This window comes from Bos indicus, chromosome 5 (genome assembly GCF_029378745.1).
Source record: "Bos indicus isolate NIAB-ARS_2022 breed Sahiwal x Tharparkar chromosome 5, NIAB-ARS_B.indTharparkar_mat_pri_1.0, whole genome shotgun sequence".
NCBI lineage: Eukaryota > Metazoa > Chordata > Mammalia > Artiodactyla > Bovidae > Bos > Bos indicus.
Genome location: NC_091764.1, coordinates 60,087,987 through 60,105,375, shown reverse-complemented (window position 1 = coordinate 60,105,375; position 17,389 = coordinate 60,087,987). Strand labels below are relative to the sequence as shown.

Below are 17,389 nucleotides of genomic sequence, written 5' to 3'. Positions count from 1 at the left end.
TGAATATAATCTCAGTAGGAAAAAATCAAAAGCTGAAAAACAAACCAACCTATGGCTGGTTATAAAGGAACTTTACAAAATGAATATATTTCTTTTCAAGTCCCAGTCATTAGCTGGGACTGTTTTAAAAAGCACTAGCTTTGGATGGATGGGTATTGAGGCAAACCAGTTCTTTCAGTAGCTGCAGTTGTTGTTTCTGGATGTGTACAAATGACCACAGATTTGGTAATGACATTCTGATAGAGTTATCCAATAAGCATAAGTTTTAATATATCAGTATTTCCACCTTGATCATTCACATGAACATATTCAGTAATGAAGACTATGTTTTACATGGTTCACCTAGAAACAAGCAATTTTCCTATGTGAAAAGAAGCATCTGAATGAATTAATTTAACGAAAAAAAAAAAAAAAAAACTATGGAAGAAAACATGCCCTAGCAATTGGCTTCTTGTACGACAATCAGGGGCTCATTTATCTTAAACAAGTCAACTTTTGTAACACCCTCTGCACTGTATAGAATACTGAGTGACAGTTAAACAGAACTGTCAAGAAAAGAGGAAAAACAGTGAGAAATGTGAAGTAGAATGAATTAAAATTGTAAGAGAATGCAAAATAGTCTGCGACAAGGAATTTTCTTTAAAATAACCAGAAGCTATGTGAACACATTGAGCAAGTGAAAAGTACTTAATAATCCCCCACAGCATTTCTAATAGAATTTACCTGGTCTTCTACTAATTATAAAAACCCATCTAAATCCTAAAAGACACTGAACAAAACCCCACAAGACCTTCCTTCATTCTTGTGTCAAATGCTGCTTGACAGATAAGTTGCTCACAAAATGAGTTCTAGTATTTCCCTTCACTTAATTTCTCAGGTTCTTGTCTGACAATTGTTGTGTTAATAGTTTTAACAGCATAGAAGTTATATACTGTTAACTCCACTTTCGCTCTTTCTTTCTAAAATTATTCAAATTAACTAGATAAAAATTTGAAATTATCCTTTTTACCCCTCAAGAAAGTTTATCCTAAGAAGTTATTTTAGGTGTTTGTGGGAAGGAAAAAAAAAAAATCTTCCTGATGACATCACTGTTCCAAGATGGAAGCCTCTAATATTTTTGGATTCTCTTGGGAGTTTTGTTCCCTGTTTTGCCACTGGCTTGCCTTGTGACCCTGGAAAAGCTTAAATATAAAAAGATAAGTGCAAAGTTAACTTATGAAAACAAGACTTAACTGAGATCAAATGAAGAACAGAGATGAAGTGGATCACATGGCTATGTAGCAACTGTTTCAGTAACTCAACACAGTAACCAGGTAGCAATCTGGCTTGAAACAGATTTCACATGTCGAATCTGTATACTAAGATAGTTTCATATATAGTCTTTAAGTAAAATCAAAGTCTGCCTATAAACAAGAACGGCAGCAAGAATCTAATGGTATTTGTCAGTCTTCTCTTGCTCTGTACCTTGAAGAAATTGTAACTGTAGAAAAGGAGCTAACTTGACATTTTGAGGTAATTCCATAGATACACCAAAATAAATGTCTTAAAATCAGAGTGCCTTGCTTTATTTCCATTGTACACATGCAAATCTGAAACCAGATTATGCATGTAACCTAAGTATTCATTTGTAGGATTTATCCAAATAAGTAAGTCTGTTTGGACAGACATCATTTTTAAAACCCTGTAGTCAGAAATAATACGTAAAGCTCATTGAAAACGAAAAGCAAATAAGAGATGGTTCTATGTAATGAAGTAAGGATAGAAAAAAAATCACCTAAATTGGTAATAGTTTGATTTTATCTAAATGTAATCTTCATAAGCCTCCTAGGCATCATAGTTTTTAGTTTAATGCTATTTACACTTTTATGGCTGAAATATTTATTACAGTTTCCACAGGAGAGATGAAGTGCCTGATGAAACGGAAAAAAACAAAGCTAGTAGAATTAATCTTGTAAAGATATGAGACATTCAAAACCCATTTAACTACATATAGCATGTTGAAATTCCACTTTTAGAAGTATACTCTTAAGTAGTCTACATGGAAGAACTTTAGGTAACATGTGGAGGATAAGAAATGGCAATATTTAAGGATATTCTTTTAAAGAGTAAAGTCATGATTCACACAGATATAAAATAAATACATGTCAACAATTTTATTTAACTCAGTAATTAATAAGGGGACAGTAAGACCTTACTACTGCTTCAAAGAAAAATTTAAAAAACCACACATACATTGGCAAATAAATAGATTTACAAAGAGGTGCAAAACAGGTCAATATGATAAGAATTGTTCAACTGCACTGTCAGACACAACTGACTTGCATTTCTGTGGAGAAGAACTATTTGCATTATCGTTAATTTTCTACAGCTTATGGAGTTGTGAAATAGTTCAGTGATAATAAAATGCAGATATGGACAGAAGACCTAAGTAGACATTTCTCCAAAGAAACATACAGATGGCCAACAGGCACGTGAAAAGATGTTCAGCATCAGTAATTATTAGAGAATGCAAATCAAACCGCAATGAGGTATTACCTCACAGCAGTTAGAATGGCCATCATTAAAATGTCTACAATAAATGCTGGAGAGGATGTGGAGAAATGGGAACCCTCCTACACTGTTGGTGGGAATGTAAATTGGTGCAGCTACTATAGAAAACTGTATGGAGGTTCATTAAAAAACTAAAGATATACTTACCATATGAACCAGTAATCCCACTTCTGGGCATATATCCAAAAAAGATGAAAACTCTAATTCAAAAAGATACATGCACCCCAGTATTCATAGCTGCAGTATTTACAACAGTCAAGAGATGGAAGCAATCTAAATGTCCATCAACAGATGAATGGATAAAGAAGATGTGGTGTGTATATGTATATATAAATATACATATGCAATGGAATATTACTCAGTCAATGCCAAAGAATGCTCAAACTACCACACAATTGCACTCATCTCACATGCTGGTAAAGTAATGCTCAAAATTCTCCAAGCCAGGCTTCAGCAATATGTGAACCGTGAAATTCCTGATGTTCAAGCTGGTTTTAGAAAAGGCAGAGGAACCAGAGATCAAATTGCCAACATCTGCTGGATCATGGAAAAAGCAAGACAGTTCCAGAAAAACATCTATTTCTGCTTTATTGACTATGCCAAAGCCTCTGACTGTGTGGATCACAATAAACTGTGGAAAATTCTGAAAAAGATGGGCATACCAGACCACCTGACCTGCCTCTTGAGAAATTTGTATGCAGGTCAGGAAGCAACAATTAGAACTGGACATGGAACAACAGACTGGTTCCAAATAGGAAAAGGAGTTCGTCAAGGCTGTATATTGTCACCCTGCTTATTTAACTTATATGCAGAGTACATCATGAGAAATGCTGGACTGGAAGAAACACAAGCTGGAATCAAGATTGCTGGGAGAAATATCAATAACCTCAGATATGCAGATAACACCACCCTTATGGCAGAAAGTGAAGAGGAACTAAACAGCCTCTTGATGAGAGTGAAAGTGGAGAGTGAAAAAGTTGGCTTAAAGCTCAACATTCAGAAAATGAAGATCATGGCATCTGGTCCCATCACTTCATGGGAAATAGATGGGGAAACAGTGGGAACAGTGTCAGACTTTATTTTTCTGGGCTCCAAAATCACTGCAGATGGTCACTGCAGCCATGAAATTAAAAGACGCTTACTCCTTGGAAGGAAAGTTATGACCAACCTAGATAGCATATTCAAAAGCAGAGACATTACTTTGCCAACAAAGGTTCGTCTAGTCAAGGCTATGGATTTTCCTGTGGTCATGTATGGATGTGAGAGTTGGACTGTGAAGAAGGCTGAGTGCTGAAGAATTGATGCTTTTGAACTGTGGTGTTGGAGAAGACTCTTGAGAGTCCCTTGGACTGCAAGGAGATCCAGCCAGTGCATTCTGAAGGAGATCAGCCCTGGGATTTCTTTGGAAGGAATGATGCTAAAGCTGAAACTCCAGTCCTTTGGCCACTTCATGCGAAACATTGACTCATTGGAAAAAACTCTGATGCTGGGAGGGATTGGGGGCAGGAAGAGAAGGGGACGACAGAGGATGAGATGGCTGGATGGCATCACTGACTTGATGGATGTGAGTCTGAGTGAACTCTGGGAGTTGGTGATGGACAGGGAGGCCTGGCGTGCTGCGATTCATGGGGTGGCAAAGAGTCAGACACGACTGAGCGACTGATCTGATCTGATCTGATTACTCATAAAAAAGAATAAAATGATGCCATTTGCAGCAACATGGATGGACCTAGAGATTATCATACTAAGTGAAATAAGTCAGAAAAAGACAAATACAATATAATATTGCTTATATGTGGAATATAAAAAAAGATACAAAAGAACTTATTACAAAACAGAAACAGACTCACAGACATATGAGTTATAGTTACCAAAGGAAAAGTAGAGGAGGGATAGATTAGGAGTTTTGGGCTAACAGATACAAATTCTATATATAAAACAGATAAACAACAAGAACCTCCTATATAGCACAGGGAACTATATCTAATATCTTGTAATAACCTATAATGGAAAATAATTTGAAAAAGAATATATATATATATATTTATATATAATTGAATCACTTTGGTGTACACCTGAAATGAATACAACATTGTAAAGCAACTATACTTCAATTAAAAAGAAAAAAAAGCAGATATAATCTAGAAAAGTATGTTAGCCAGAACACTTAGTCTCTCTTTATGGGGGGTGGGTGCATTTCAAAGTTTATCACAATTTTATCCAATAGAAAGAATATTATTTGTTAATTAGAGAAAAATGCAAAGAAAAGTATTCTGATAACGTGGTTTTCCAAAAGATCCTGCATTGATCCTGCCCATGGTTATAAATAAAAGTAGTCCTTATCCCTGGACTCACAAAGAGAGATTTTCTTTATTCTAGGAAATCATCACTCTGAAAGCTAAGAGGAAATTGTACCTAAAATTTACTGAAGAACCCCAAATTTAAACTAAAGTGCTCACTTAACAAAACACAGTTGAGCTAATAGTACATTTTAAAACAATGGGAATATTTTAAAATATTTCACTTGGCTTTTAAAATAGGTTACTTTATTAACATTTTTTAACTCAAAAGTATTTTGAACTTGATTTGGAAGGTCCAAAAAGCTTTTCTCTGTCCTGGAGAAGTTTCTGCCTTTTTTTCTGCAGATACTGGGTTTGGAAGGTTTGATTTTGTATGTTTTGCTTTGTTTTGACCAATCATCTAATTTCTCAGCAAGGGCCATGTGGTATGTTGGAAGATAAACCACAGAACTTGATTTTAGTTAGTTCTCAGTTCTAGCTGTCATACTACAAAACAAAGGTCTACTGAAATACATCTTTAAGAAATCTTAAAATTAATGTCCACAGTTGGGAATACATAGATCTAGTAGCATTTGGAAATTCTGTGTATGTGAATTCATGCTTCCGAATAGTACCTCAGCTACTGATTTCTTCTGATAAATAGCATGCACAATGGCACAGAAAAACTGCCATTTAGATATACAAATCAAAGCTTTGGGGCATACAAAGTTTTGTACATTAAAAAAATGGAAATAAGCCAACAGCCTGAATCTTAACTTTGACTTGAATCATTAGGTTATGTACAATGTTTGACTTACCATTCTTATAAATTAAAACTAACTGTAAAAGCCATCACATTACACAGTATTACTATCTATCCTTACCAGATCATATCAATTAGGGAGAACAGATAACAAAAGGGAGGCTATTCACAAAGAGCAAATCTTTAATTAGAATGTATTTACATACTTTCCTGTTATCTCCATTTGCAAATTTATTCAGGGGAGTTTCTAAGTTAAGGCAGTAAAGAATCTGCCTGTAATGCAGGAGACCCTAGGTTCGATTCCTGGGTCGGGAATATCCCCTGGAGAAGGGATAGGCTACCCACTCCTGTATTCTTGGGCTTCCCTTGTAGCTCAGCTAGTAAAGAATCCGCCTGCAATGTGGGAGACCTGGGTTCAATCTCTGGGTTGGGAAGATCTCCTGGAGAAGGGAAAGGCTACCCACTCCAGAATTCTGGCCTGGAGAATTCCATGGACTATAGCCCATGGAGTCACAAAGAGTTGGACAGGACTGATTGACTTTTACTTCTAAGACTTGTTAACACCTGCAGTGGCCCACAAATGCCCCTAGGAGGCATCAGAATTTCCAAGGTACAGATAGATTTTACATTGCACCAATAAGAATCTAAAAATATTCTCTACTCCTACATGCCCTGAACTTATTGATGCCAGGCGTGGGAAATGGGGCCAATCTTCCTATATTCACCCATTGCCAAAACTGCTAGGCTTCTCAGAGGAAGAGGACAAATAATCCATTCAAGAACAGAATACCCTTGAAATGACTCACTTTGAGTCCATACCAACCTTCATCCTGAGGAACTCTTCAAGGACAGACAAATTGGTTTGAAACATCAATATTATTTAAGTAACACACTGAAGATATTTGGCCAAAGTAGATCTCTCAAAAATCCTACTCCCCAGGGTCATTTAAGGGTTAGGATGGTGACTCTGGAGTCAGACTGCTATAGAATTCTTGGGTAAATTACTTAAGCTTCAGTTTTCTAATTTGTAAAATGACAGCAATAGTTATACCTACCTTATAGGGTTCTTATGGGGCTTCCCTGGTGGCACAGTTGGTAAAGAATCCACATGCAATGCAGGAGGCTGCCTGTAATATAGGAGACCTGGGTTCAGTCTCTGGGTTGGGAAGATCCCCTGGAGAAGGAAATGGCAACCCACTCCAGTATTCTTGCCTGGGAAATCCCACAGACAGAGGATCCTGGAGGGCTATAGTCCATGGGCTTGCAAGAGTTGGACACGATTTAGCAACTAAAATACTATGGGTTCTTGTGTAAATCCAATGAATTAATATTTATACAGTGCCTAGAACAGCACCTGGTACATAGTAAGTGCTAATCAATATTAACTACTACTATTATTTTGATTATTTATCATCATCATCTTCATCTTTATTCTCATTTCCCTCCCTGATTAACCTTATGCCTTAGGCTTACAGTAACTCTCTACATAGCATCATATTTACCAGTGTGACTTGTCCAAAAGTGCTCTGGACAAAGCTAAATATCTTTCAACCCTGTTCTGTCCCAAATCCTGCTTGGTGACAAACAAAAGTACCCCATTCCCACTTCAAATGAATAATTAGCACCCTTTCTTCTTGGGAAGTTTTGAAAATGGACTTAAACTCAATAACTAAGGTTCTCCATGTTCCATTGAATATATATTGGCTGAATGAAAAAAATTAACACATATCAATTGAAAACCTATTATATGCCAGTTAATAAGGATTCAAAGAAATTTAAGCCATAGTTTCTTCCCTGCAAGAGCTTACAATCTATCAGAGAGATGTATATAAACACATGATTACCATACAGTGTACTTAAATGCAGTTTTGTTATGAAATTTGCATTGGCCCCGTGCATTTTTTCCAGGTTTGTCAGCCAGTTACTTGGCACCTTAGTGCAGTAGGGACAGTTTATCTTTGGCTCCTTCCCTCTCTTTAGACATTCCCTTTCCCTCCACCAGAAAGCTACTTCCTTCTTTAGGCAACTCTGAGTACAGTTCTAAAATTGAGAACAGATGGTTATAATCCCTGCTGATATGTTTGCTGCTAATAATTTAAGGATTTTCGGTTTCTGAGCTTAAGTCCCTTTTTGTAGGGAGCTCTTGAACCTAAAACGATATTCAGGGCCTAAAGGAATGAGTTCTGATAGGAAGAATTTCAGGCAACAGGCTGACTGGGAAGAGAGAAGTCTCCTGTGGCTGATTTTCATTCTTTAATCATAATTGTTTCTGCTCTATACCTATTTTATTGCTCATGCTTTCTTACAAGACCTGTTTTCTCTAGTGTTCAAGTATAGACCAAAGAATAGATTGTAGAGCTTTTCCACTGCTTACAATCCTGCAATATATATATTATTGGGCAAGGGTTTGAAATATTCAGTCTTCATTTTACTCCATTCTAACACTATGTTTCAAGCCTCCTTTTACCAAACTCAATTATTGTGCTACATGTTCACCATAGAACTCCCACTTCTGTTAAATTGAAATATGCATACCTTTAATAGAGGTAGAGAAAGATTTTATTTGTTAATGAAAAGACATGTTTTCCTCACAATGCTTTCTAGTCAAGGGTTTGTGCTGTAGCATTGTGGTGACTGTTTTTGTCCTGCTTAAGAGGAGCAGGTTCTAACAGGCTAGCCCATTGTTAGAATTTATCTCTTTTCATACATAAGAAGTTCATTCATTTGGAAGCTAATCCTTTTCTCTAAAAGGGACATACTATCTCTTTAGAAATTAAATCAGTTTTTTTGCCTTTACATCTTTTCTAAAGTTGCTGCAAAGCACTGTTCCACTTTTGTAAATCATTTATCAGCGCTAAATGAAGGTCTGTGAATTGCCATAGCTGCCTTTAAGTGGGCAATTTTCTTAGGATCATAGAATGGGCACTGTTTGTGTTCTCTTTTCACAAACATTTTTTAAAGTTCCAATGATGGTATGAAAGGATATTCATTTTCCATTGAAATTCAAAGTTGAATGGTAAAGAAAGAAAATAAAATCATGTATATAAAAACAATAATGGCACAGGAGCCCAAGGAAAGTACCCAATTGATGAAATTGAAGAATTTCTGAATACTTGGCTGTAAAATCTTTTTTTTCCCACTAACTTTCATTATAAATTGTAGTAGGACTTGAACAATAGTTGGTTCTTTCTTTCTTGGAGAGCAGCTGGGAAGCAAATTTTATCAGACATTGATAAAAGAATTCAGTTAATTTGAGTCTTCCAAAGCTTTAACCATATTTATTATTTGCTTTGGTATTTCCATTATAATGAATGTCTGTGGATGATAAAATATACCTTTATTTGGAAGGCAGGTGCTAGAATGACAGTCTGATTACTTTTCTCATAAGCAATGGGGAAAATGCAGTACAGAAGGAGGAAAACAGTAAGAGAAAAATCAGAAAGAATGAAACTTATTTTAGTTTTGGTATAGTCATTATCGACATATGCAAATCCATCTTCAGAGACTATTAACATTTACTTTTTCATTTCTGCCACATCAGGTAGTGCCTGCTAAAAAGGAGAGATATTCTCCTAACTCTCCCTTATTTGACTTTCACATTATTTGGAAACACTCTTGGTGAAATGGTAATAGGACCTGCCATATGACATTTAAGGCTTATTTGGTAGCTTAGAAAGGATTATGGGTAGTTGCCTTCAACCAGGCAGTATTCACAATACACAGAGGCAGGCCTTAGAATCATAGAACCTCAAGCCACTCCAGTACTCTTGCCTAGAAAATCCCATGGATGGAGGAGCCTGGTAGGCTGCAGTCCATGGGGTCGCTAAGAGTTGGACATGAATGAGCAACTTCACTTTGACTTTTCACTTTCATGCATTGGAGAAGGAAATGGCAACCCACTCCAGTGTTCTTGCCTGGAGAATCCCAGGGACGGCAGAGCCTGATGGGCTGCTGTCTATGGGGTCACACAGAGTCAGAAATGACTGAAGCGACTTAGCAGCAGCAGCAGCAAGACTCAGTTCAGTTCAGTTCAGTCACTCAGTCATGTCCGACTCTTTGCGACCCCATGAATTGCAGCATGCCAGGCCTCCCTGTCCATCACCAACTCCCGGAGTTCACTCAAACTTACATCCATTGAGTCGGTGATGCCATCCAGCCATCTCATCCTCTGTCATCCCCTTTTCCTCCTGTCCCCAACCCCTCCCAGCATCAGAGTCTTTTCCAATGAGTCAACTCTTCGCATGCGGTGGCCAAAGTACTGGAGTTTCAGCTTTAGAATCATTCCTTCCAAAGAACACCCAGGACTGATCACCTTAAGACTAAAAGGACCTTAAAAGTTGTCAAAGCCAATCTTCCATTTAATGTTTAAATATTCTACACTATCTTGATAAGCGATTGTCCAACCCTTATGCTTAACATTGCCAATGGCCAGATTCTCACAACCTCCTGCCATGGACAATTTCTTCAAGTCTATGTTTGCTGACTACTAGAGGGCCTTCTGCCCCCAAAGAACAATTAAAAATGAGCTTTTCTAAGCAAGATGGGTTATCTTACAATGACAAATTTGAAAGATAATAATTTCCTCATTTTGTTCCCACATAGATTCTTAGAGCCTTACATATGAAGGAGCAGTATTTTCTCTTCTGTGTCTATTTACCTCTAATATATCATATTTGTCACCAAAGTAGACAGGTATTCATGAGCAAGCTGTTCTAGTAATCCCTTAAATTTCTTATTCAAAGTTTGTATGATTCCCTCCCTGTATGGGATATAGTAAGAAACTTTTGACATCAATGGAGAAATGTACTCTCAGTATAATGGAGGGGTTTATGAAATTCATAGACTATCAAAAATGCCAAGGTATAACTCTTGTATAATTAGGGTTGTAGATTTGTTGTTAAAGATGAATTCTCATTTCCCAGTTACACAGCCAGACACCTCTCTTTTTCAACTAAGCCTTAAATACATAATCCCATTTTCCTGCTCTTTATCTAGTTTATGTTTGTGTACCAAACAAGAGCTTTGTTTAACTTGTTACTAAAGTTTCCTTTTTCTGTTTTTTTTTTCCCCAGTGAAGACCTAGTTTCACTTGCACATTTTTCACAAGCATCAAATAGTGGGTGATCTTTCAAGCTTGAACAGTAACAGTTGTATCGCTGAGAAAGGATTTCTTGTTTCAAATGGTCTAGGTAATGATTTACAACTATTTTTAGTAATTCTCAAAATGACAGTTCCTTGACTTTTTCTGTGTGCAGAAATATTTGCTGGGCTGGCATCTTTCAGACCCCGGGAGGTTCATCCCAATCCTTGCATGTGGGTGCAAGGAAGTGCTCTGAGATCCTTACTCCAGAGGGAACTGACCGGTCCACATCATCTTGTGATGCACGTGAATGTTTGATGAGGTTCCCTAAGTGTCTTTGGTCTCCTGAGTTCTGGAATTTGTGGACCAGGACTAACCAGAGTTGGGTGAAATTACATACAGCCCTTGGGCATTCCAAGACCAAACCTGATAAACTGACTTATAATGATAGTTTAGTTTCTCTAAAGAAAAATAGCAATAATTTGCAGCAGAATCCGCTTGCAGTGCTGGAGGTATATATATATATATATATGCTGGATATATATATATACACACACCTATATATAACTGATTCATTTTGCTGTATACCTGGAACACAATGTTGTAAATCAACTATACTCCAGTAAAAAATTTTTAGTTAAAAAAATATGACGTAAATGAACTTATGTATGAAACAGAAACAGACTCATAGAGAGAACACACTTGGGATGCCATGGGGGTGTGGGGGAGGGAAGGAGTGAGAGTTTGGGGCTAGCAGATACGAGCTATTATATACAGGGTGGATAAACAGCAAGCTACTTTATAGCACTGGGCACTATATTCATGGTCCTGTGATAAATCATAATGGAAAAGAATATGAATATGCATAACTGAACTACTTTGCTGTATAGCAGAAAGTAATACAACATTGTAAATCAACTATATTTCAATTAAGAAAAAGAATCTTACCTTGTAGGAGTTATTTGATAGAATTTTTTTTTTCATGATGATAAGAATGTTGAATTTAAAAGATTTAATAAAAAGCAGTTGGACTAGAACATTTCTACCAGAATATATGAAAAATTAGATATTCAGGAGCTAGGATGAAAACACCTCATTCTTATAGAGTAGTGAACATTGAATTCCTGCAGCTCTCCAAATTTAAGTGCAAAGTTGTCTTTAGCTCTTAGCTGGATGTGTGAATAGTTATGTATAGTAAACTCCTAACAACTCCATGGGACTTTATGTATAAACAAGTCCTAGCTTTGTTGTATAAACAAGTCTTTTCACAAAGAAAAGCCCAAGAAAAAAGGTAACTATAATTCATCTCATGCTTGGGCATTCCAAGAACAAAACCAATACATTGAATCTATAATATTAGCTGAGTTTCTATAAAGAAAATCAACAAAAATTTTTGTAACATATTGCACTCTGAGTCAATTCTACCATTTAAAAAATCTATATCCTAGCTAATCCCTAAGAACTAAAAGGACAGCTATAGTTCATTTTCATTAAGCACAAAAACCTTTGTTTATAATACATAGAAACTAAATTTAGCAAGATGGCTCTTAGGTATCATGTGATTCATTCACAAGTAGCCTGTGGACCTCCAAGCCCTGAATAATTCCTGCACTTGAATTTTATGTGTACATAAAGGTCCACAGTAGTCACATAACACACTTGGATAATGCATATGCTATTCCCAGAGCGCCTCTACCAGTGGAACCAAAGAAATATATTCCAAGAGAATGAAAAGAGAAAGGAGACTTTGGGTAGACAACGCAACTTTCTCAAGTGTTAAGTTAGGTCAAGCAGTAATACCTCAATGTATTGGTTGTAGCTATTTCCACATTTGTTGAACCCTAAGATTAATTTTATTTCTGGCCAGTCTGTCTCATTTTTAGTAGTTCCTTTATCATCGCAGTCAGAATATTTCAGATATATTGAAATAAACTTTGTTCATAGATTTTCTGTAACCTCCCAGAACCACAGCTTGGTTAATTTTGTTTCCTCTTCCTGGAAAGTCTCTTCCCTTCTGCCTGTCAGAAATACTGCCCAACTTCAACGCCCGTCTGTCTCATAAAGTCCTCAGTCACTGTTAATCTACTGTGATTTCTGCATCTTTTGAACTCCAACATAATTTTCTTTCTTAGGTATTTATTTATTGTCTTGTTTATGCATAATTTTTTTATGTAAATCTTTTTTATCCAGCTACATTGTACTTTGCTTAAAGACAGAAATCATGTTTTGTAACGCTTTGTGTATCAAACATTGCCTAATATAGCAACTTTCTCTAGTAGGTATTCATTAAATAATTATAAATGGTTGATATAACTTATTACCTCTGCATTGATTTATTTTTTATACTGTTTCTCAAGAAAAAACAAACAATACTTCATAGATCCAAGTTTGGGACTCTGTCTCTGAGCTACTTCAAAAAACGTTCGTTTGTACAGTCATGATATCATGTGTCAATAAATTCATTGTGGTACTGGAATTCATGGCAAACTTAGTTATTAGGAAGTATTCCAGATGATCCCAAATACTAATTTTTAGAAGTTATTGATGAGATAATACAAAATATTAAAATTCTCATAAAATGCTCAGATCCCAAATAATTCTGTTAGGGGCAGCACACTGATTGAAACCTTCCACCCTGGCCAGGCACCATAGTAACCATTTGCATAAGTTGTTTTACGACAGGAGGTCCTGGTAAAGAACAGAGAACTAATAAGCCTCCACCAACCAGAAGAGTTCGGGAAAGGTCAAAAGGAGACACCACAGGTCCGACCACCTCCCAGAATCCTTCTCTCTGGCATCCATTTTGGCTGAACAAGGCGTGCACCACCAAGAAGGACTCTTGAGTCAGAATGATTGGCTAAAGACAATCTGGAAACTAATCCCATCACCATAAAACCCAATAAAACCATATAAAAACCCATAAAACCCATAAAACCCCATAAACTATCACCATAAAAGCCATGTGGCAGAGCTGTTCTCCTGGGTTCCCTTACCCTACTGCTCTCCACCCGAGTGCCCTTTCTCAATAAAATCTCTTGTTTTGTCAGCACATGTGTCTCCTTGGACAATTCTTTTCCGAGTGTTAGACAAGAGCCCAGTTTCGGGCCCTGGAAGGGGTCCCCCTTCCTGCAACAATTCCACTAAAATATTTTTCCTTGTGAGAAATACTATTTTTAAAACCCTCAGCTACTCTGAATTATGGGATTAAAAGAAAATGCCCAGTATTATGACAAAATGTCTTCAAAGCCTTAAAAATATACAGATGATGACTGTTTGACTTTACTTCTAGAAAACACATTCCAAATAAATGAAGATGTACACAATAGCTACAAGGATATTAATTATAGAATTAAAATATACTGTATAAAAATATATGAAAACCTAAATAACCAAAAATAGGTGATTGGTCAAATAAACTGTATATTGTACAAGGAAATCATTAAATGGGTGTTGTACAAAAACATTTAATGACATGGAAAGGTCTACATTTTCTGTATTGAAGACGTATCACTTTTGTGTAAAGAATAAAAAAAAATTTGAAGTATTAAAAATTTAAGTAAATGCCTAGCAATTATCTCAGAATTGCTTATTTGGGTCATGTATCCTGCTGTCAAGAAAATATATATTTTGTAGTTTTTTGAATTAACAGCAAAGACAAACCAAAGAAAGGATCTCTCATCTTGATGATTAATATCTTCAAGTGAATGAATGTCATATGGCTAAAGCCAATGAACGAGATGAGCTTGTGGGAAGAATGTTCTTTCCTAGCGTTGTTTGTGCTCTTAGCTCTTACTTTTCTTTGCAGGTCCATGGAAAGTGTATATGTAAGCACAACACAGCAGGCACCCACTGCCAACACTGTGCACCTTTATATAACGACCGCCCCTGGGAGGCAGCTGATGGAAAAACAGGGTCTCCAAATGAGTGCAGAAGTAAGTACCAAGTCCACAGACTCAGAAGTCTTCTTTGTTAAGTAAACATCTGTAGACTTCTCGTTTGTTGTCTTGAGAAACACAATATTAAGTGGTAGGTTACAGATGCTAACCTACACAAACATAGCCCATATCACTGCCCACTGTGACTTCAGCCATTGGAAACAATTCAGTTCAGTTCAGTTCAGTTCAGTCACTCAGTCGTGTCTGACTCTTTGCGACCCCATGAATCGCAGCAGGCCAGGCCTCCCTGTCCATCACCAACTCCCAGAATTCACTCAGACTCATGTCCATCGAGTCAGTGATACCATCCAGCCATCTCATCCTCTGTCGTCCCCTTCTCCTCCTGCCCCCAATCCCTCCCAGCATCAGAGTCTTTTCCAATGAGTCAACTCTTCACATGAGGTGGCCAAAGTACTGGAGTTTCAGCTTCAGCATCATTCCTTCCAAAGAAATCCCAGGGCTGATCTCCTTCAGAATGGACTGGTTGGATCTCCTTGCAGTCCAAGGGACTCTCAAGAGTCTTCTCCAACACCACAGTTCAAAAGCATCAATTCTTCAGTGCTCAGGAAACAATTACTGCTTGCAAAGTCGCTGGTATGACTATTTTGCCAAAAATGTGTTGCTTATTTGCTGGGACTCTATGTTGAACCTGAGCACCCTTCTTGAGAGTTTGACATAATAAAAACATGGCCAGACACAGAGCAACTGAGGTTTAGAGTTCACAGATACTGAATTATAATAATGAAAATAGGTATCTTGAATTCAGTTCTCAAAACAATCCTATAAAGTAGGTGGTGTTAATCCCATATTGCTGCTGCTGCTGCTAAGTCGCTTCAGTCGTGTCTGACTCTGTGCGACCCCATAGACAGCAGCCCACCAGGCTCCCCTGTCCCTGGGATTCTCCAGGCAAGAATACTGGAGTGGGTTGCCATTTCCTTCTCCAATGCATGAAGGTGAAAAGTGAAAGTGAAGTCACTCAGTCATGTCCAACTCTGAGCGACCCCATGGACTGCAGCCTACAGGGCTCCTCCATCCATGGGATTTTCCAGGCAAGAGTACTGGAGTGGGGTGCCATCGCCTTCTCCTAATCCCATATTAGAGATCAGTAAACTGAGGTCCAATAAAATTTTAAGTATCTTGCCAAAGTTAGTAAATGATAGAGTCAGGACTTGATCCCTAGTTTTCAGACTCCAAATTAAATACTTTTTTCTAGAATACCATAATGCCTGTCTCTTCACTTATACTTTTAAAAACAAATTAGATTTGAAACTATGCCAGTTCATCAAGAATGAGACTAACACTGTCATGGCTGACTTTGGGTTTGAGGTTTGAGATTAGATAGAAGAGTAAAAAATATGGGAATGTGAACCATTTTTTTCTTTGCAATTAAAAATGAAGCACACATGAAATGGAAATATACAGGCACCGAGAAATGCACGTGCCCATAACAATGTTTACACTAACAAACTTCAACTTTACTAGGATTTAAAGGCAAATACAGTGGGTAAAATTGTGGGAAGTCTCTTCCCATAGGTAGTTTGGAATCATAACTGATTTATTTTAGTTTCACGGAAATGTACAGGATTTCCTCTAAGCATAAATCTTAAATTATCTTATAGTATGCTTTTTAAAGACTATGAATCTGGTCAAAATATCATAACACATCAAGGAAACAATGAAAAACAATAGCAAAAACATTTTCAAATACAGCTGACCTCCAGGAAAAAGTTCAGATCCTTATTCTAAATCAATCAAGAGAATCTAAAGAATTTCTTCCGAATTCCTAGAGTGCCATTATGACCCTTTCCACAGAAACCAGCTGCATGTCTAAATACATATAGAACACAGAGACTTGTCACTTGGTGCTACTTACTATAATCTTAGAAATGACTTTGAGAATCTGTTACATAAGAAACTTGCAAGCCTCTCCCATAAGAAAATTAAGGCCTCTTTAGGAGACCACCTCATACTCACCAGTACAATAACTGAAGAACAGTACTTCATGAAAGGCAAATCAATCTATCTGCCAAGTTACTAACCCCTGTGCACCAGAGGTTTCCTTCTAGGTTTGAAGGAAGGTGGGAGGGAGAGAAGGATGAAAGAGAAGGAAGGAAGAAAGGAAAGAAACTACTGAGGGCCAGAGGAAACAGGGTGAATAGGGATGGGGAGACTAGAGTTCTTAATATATAAACCTGCTTACACTGTTTTGACTCCTGTATTGTGAAAATGTATACTATTCAAAAAACTAAATTAAAAAAAAATGAAGTACAATTGATTTACAATGTTGTGTTAATTTCTGCAGAGTGGTTCAATTTTACATACATAAGGCTTCCCAGGTGGCATTAGTGGTAAAGAACTCGCCTGCCAGTGCATAAGAGACACAGGTTCGATCCCTGTGTCAGTTAGATCCCCTGGAGGAGGGAATGGCAACCCATCCTGGTATTCTTACTTGGGGAATCCCATGGGCAGAGGAACCTGGCGGGCTACAGTCTTTAAGGGACGAAAGAGTCGGACACGACTGAAGCAACTTCACACACACACACACACACACACACACACACACACACACCACACATGTATTCTTTTTTCCATATTCTTTTCTATTATGGTTTATCACAGTTTATTGAATGTAGTTCCCTGTGCTATTACAGTAGAACCTCATTGTTTATCCATTCTATATGTAATAGTTTGCATCTGCTAACCCCAAACTCCTACTCTATTCTTTCCCCATCCTCGCACCCTCTTGGCAACCACAAGTCTGTTTTCTACTTATGAATCTGAA

General features: G+C 37.2%; 1 protein-coding gene and 1 long non-coding RNA gene across 7 annotated transcripts in view; one reads left to right on the top strand and one right to left on the bottom strand.

Annotated features, from left to right (window-relative positions):
• NTN4 (netrin 4) overlaps nt 1-17,389 on the top strand; it is a 130,206-nt gene that overhangs the window by 60,022 nt on the left and 52,795 nt on the right. For all 5 annotated transcript variants that reach the window (XM_070789557.1, XM_019961111.2, XM_019961109.2 and 2 more), the window contains one exon: nt 14,478-14,604. In XM_070789557.1, coding sequence (XP_070645658.1) covers nt 14,478-14,604 — 127 coding nt within the window. The remainder of the gene's footprint in view (nt 1-14,477; nt 14,605-17,389) is intronic.
• Nucleotides 1-17,389, bottom strand: part of LOC139183150 (uncharacterized) — a 107,651-nt gene that overhangs the window by 55,976 nt on the left and 34,286 nt on the right. For both annotated transcript variants that reach the window (XR_011566644.1, XR_011566645.1), the window contains exon 2: nt 6,648-6,719. This is a non-coding gene — a long non-coding RNA (uncharacterized lncRNA). The remainder of the gene's footprint in view (nt 1-6,647; nt 6,720-17,389) is intronic.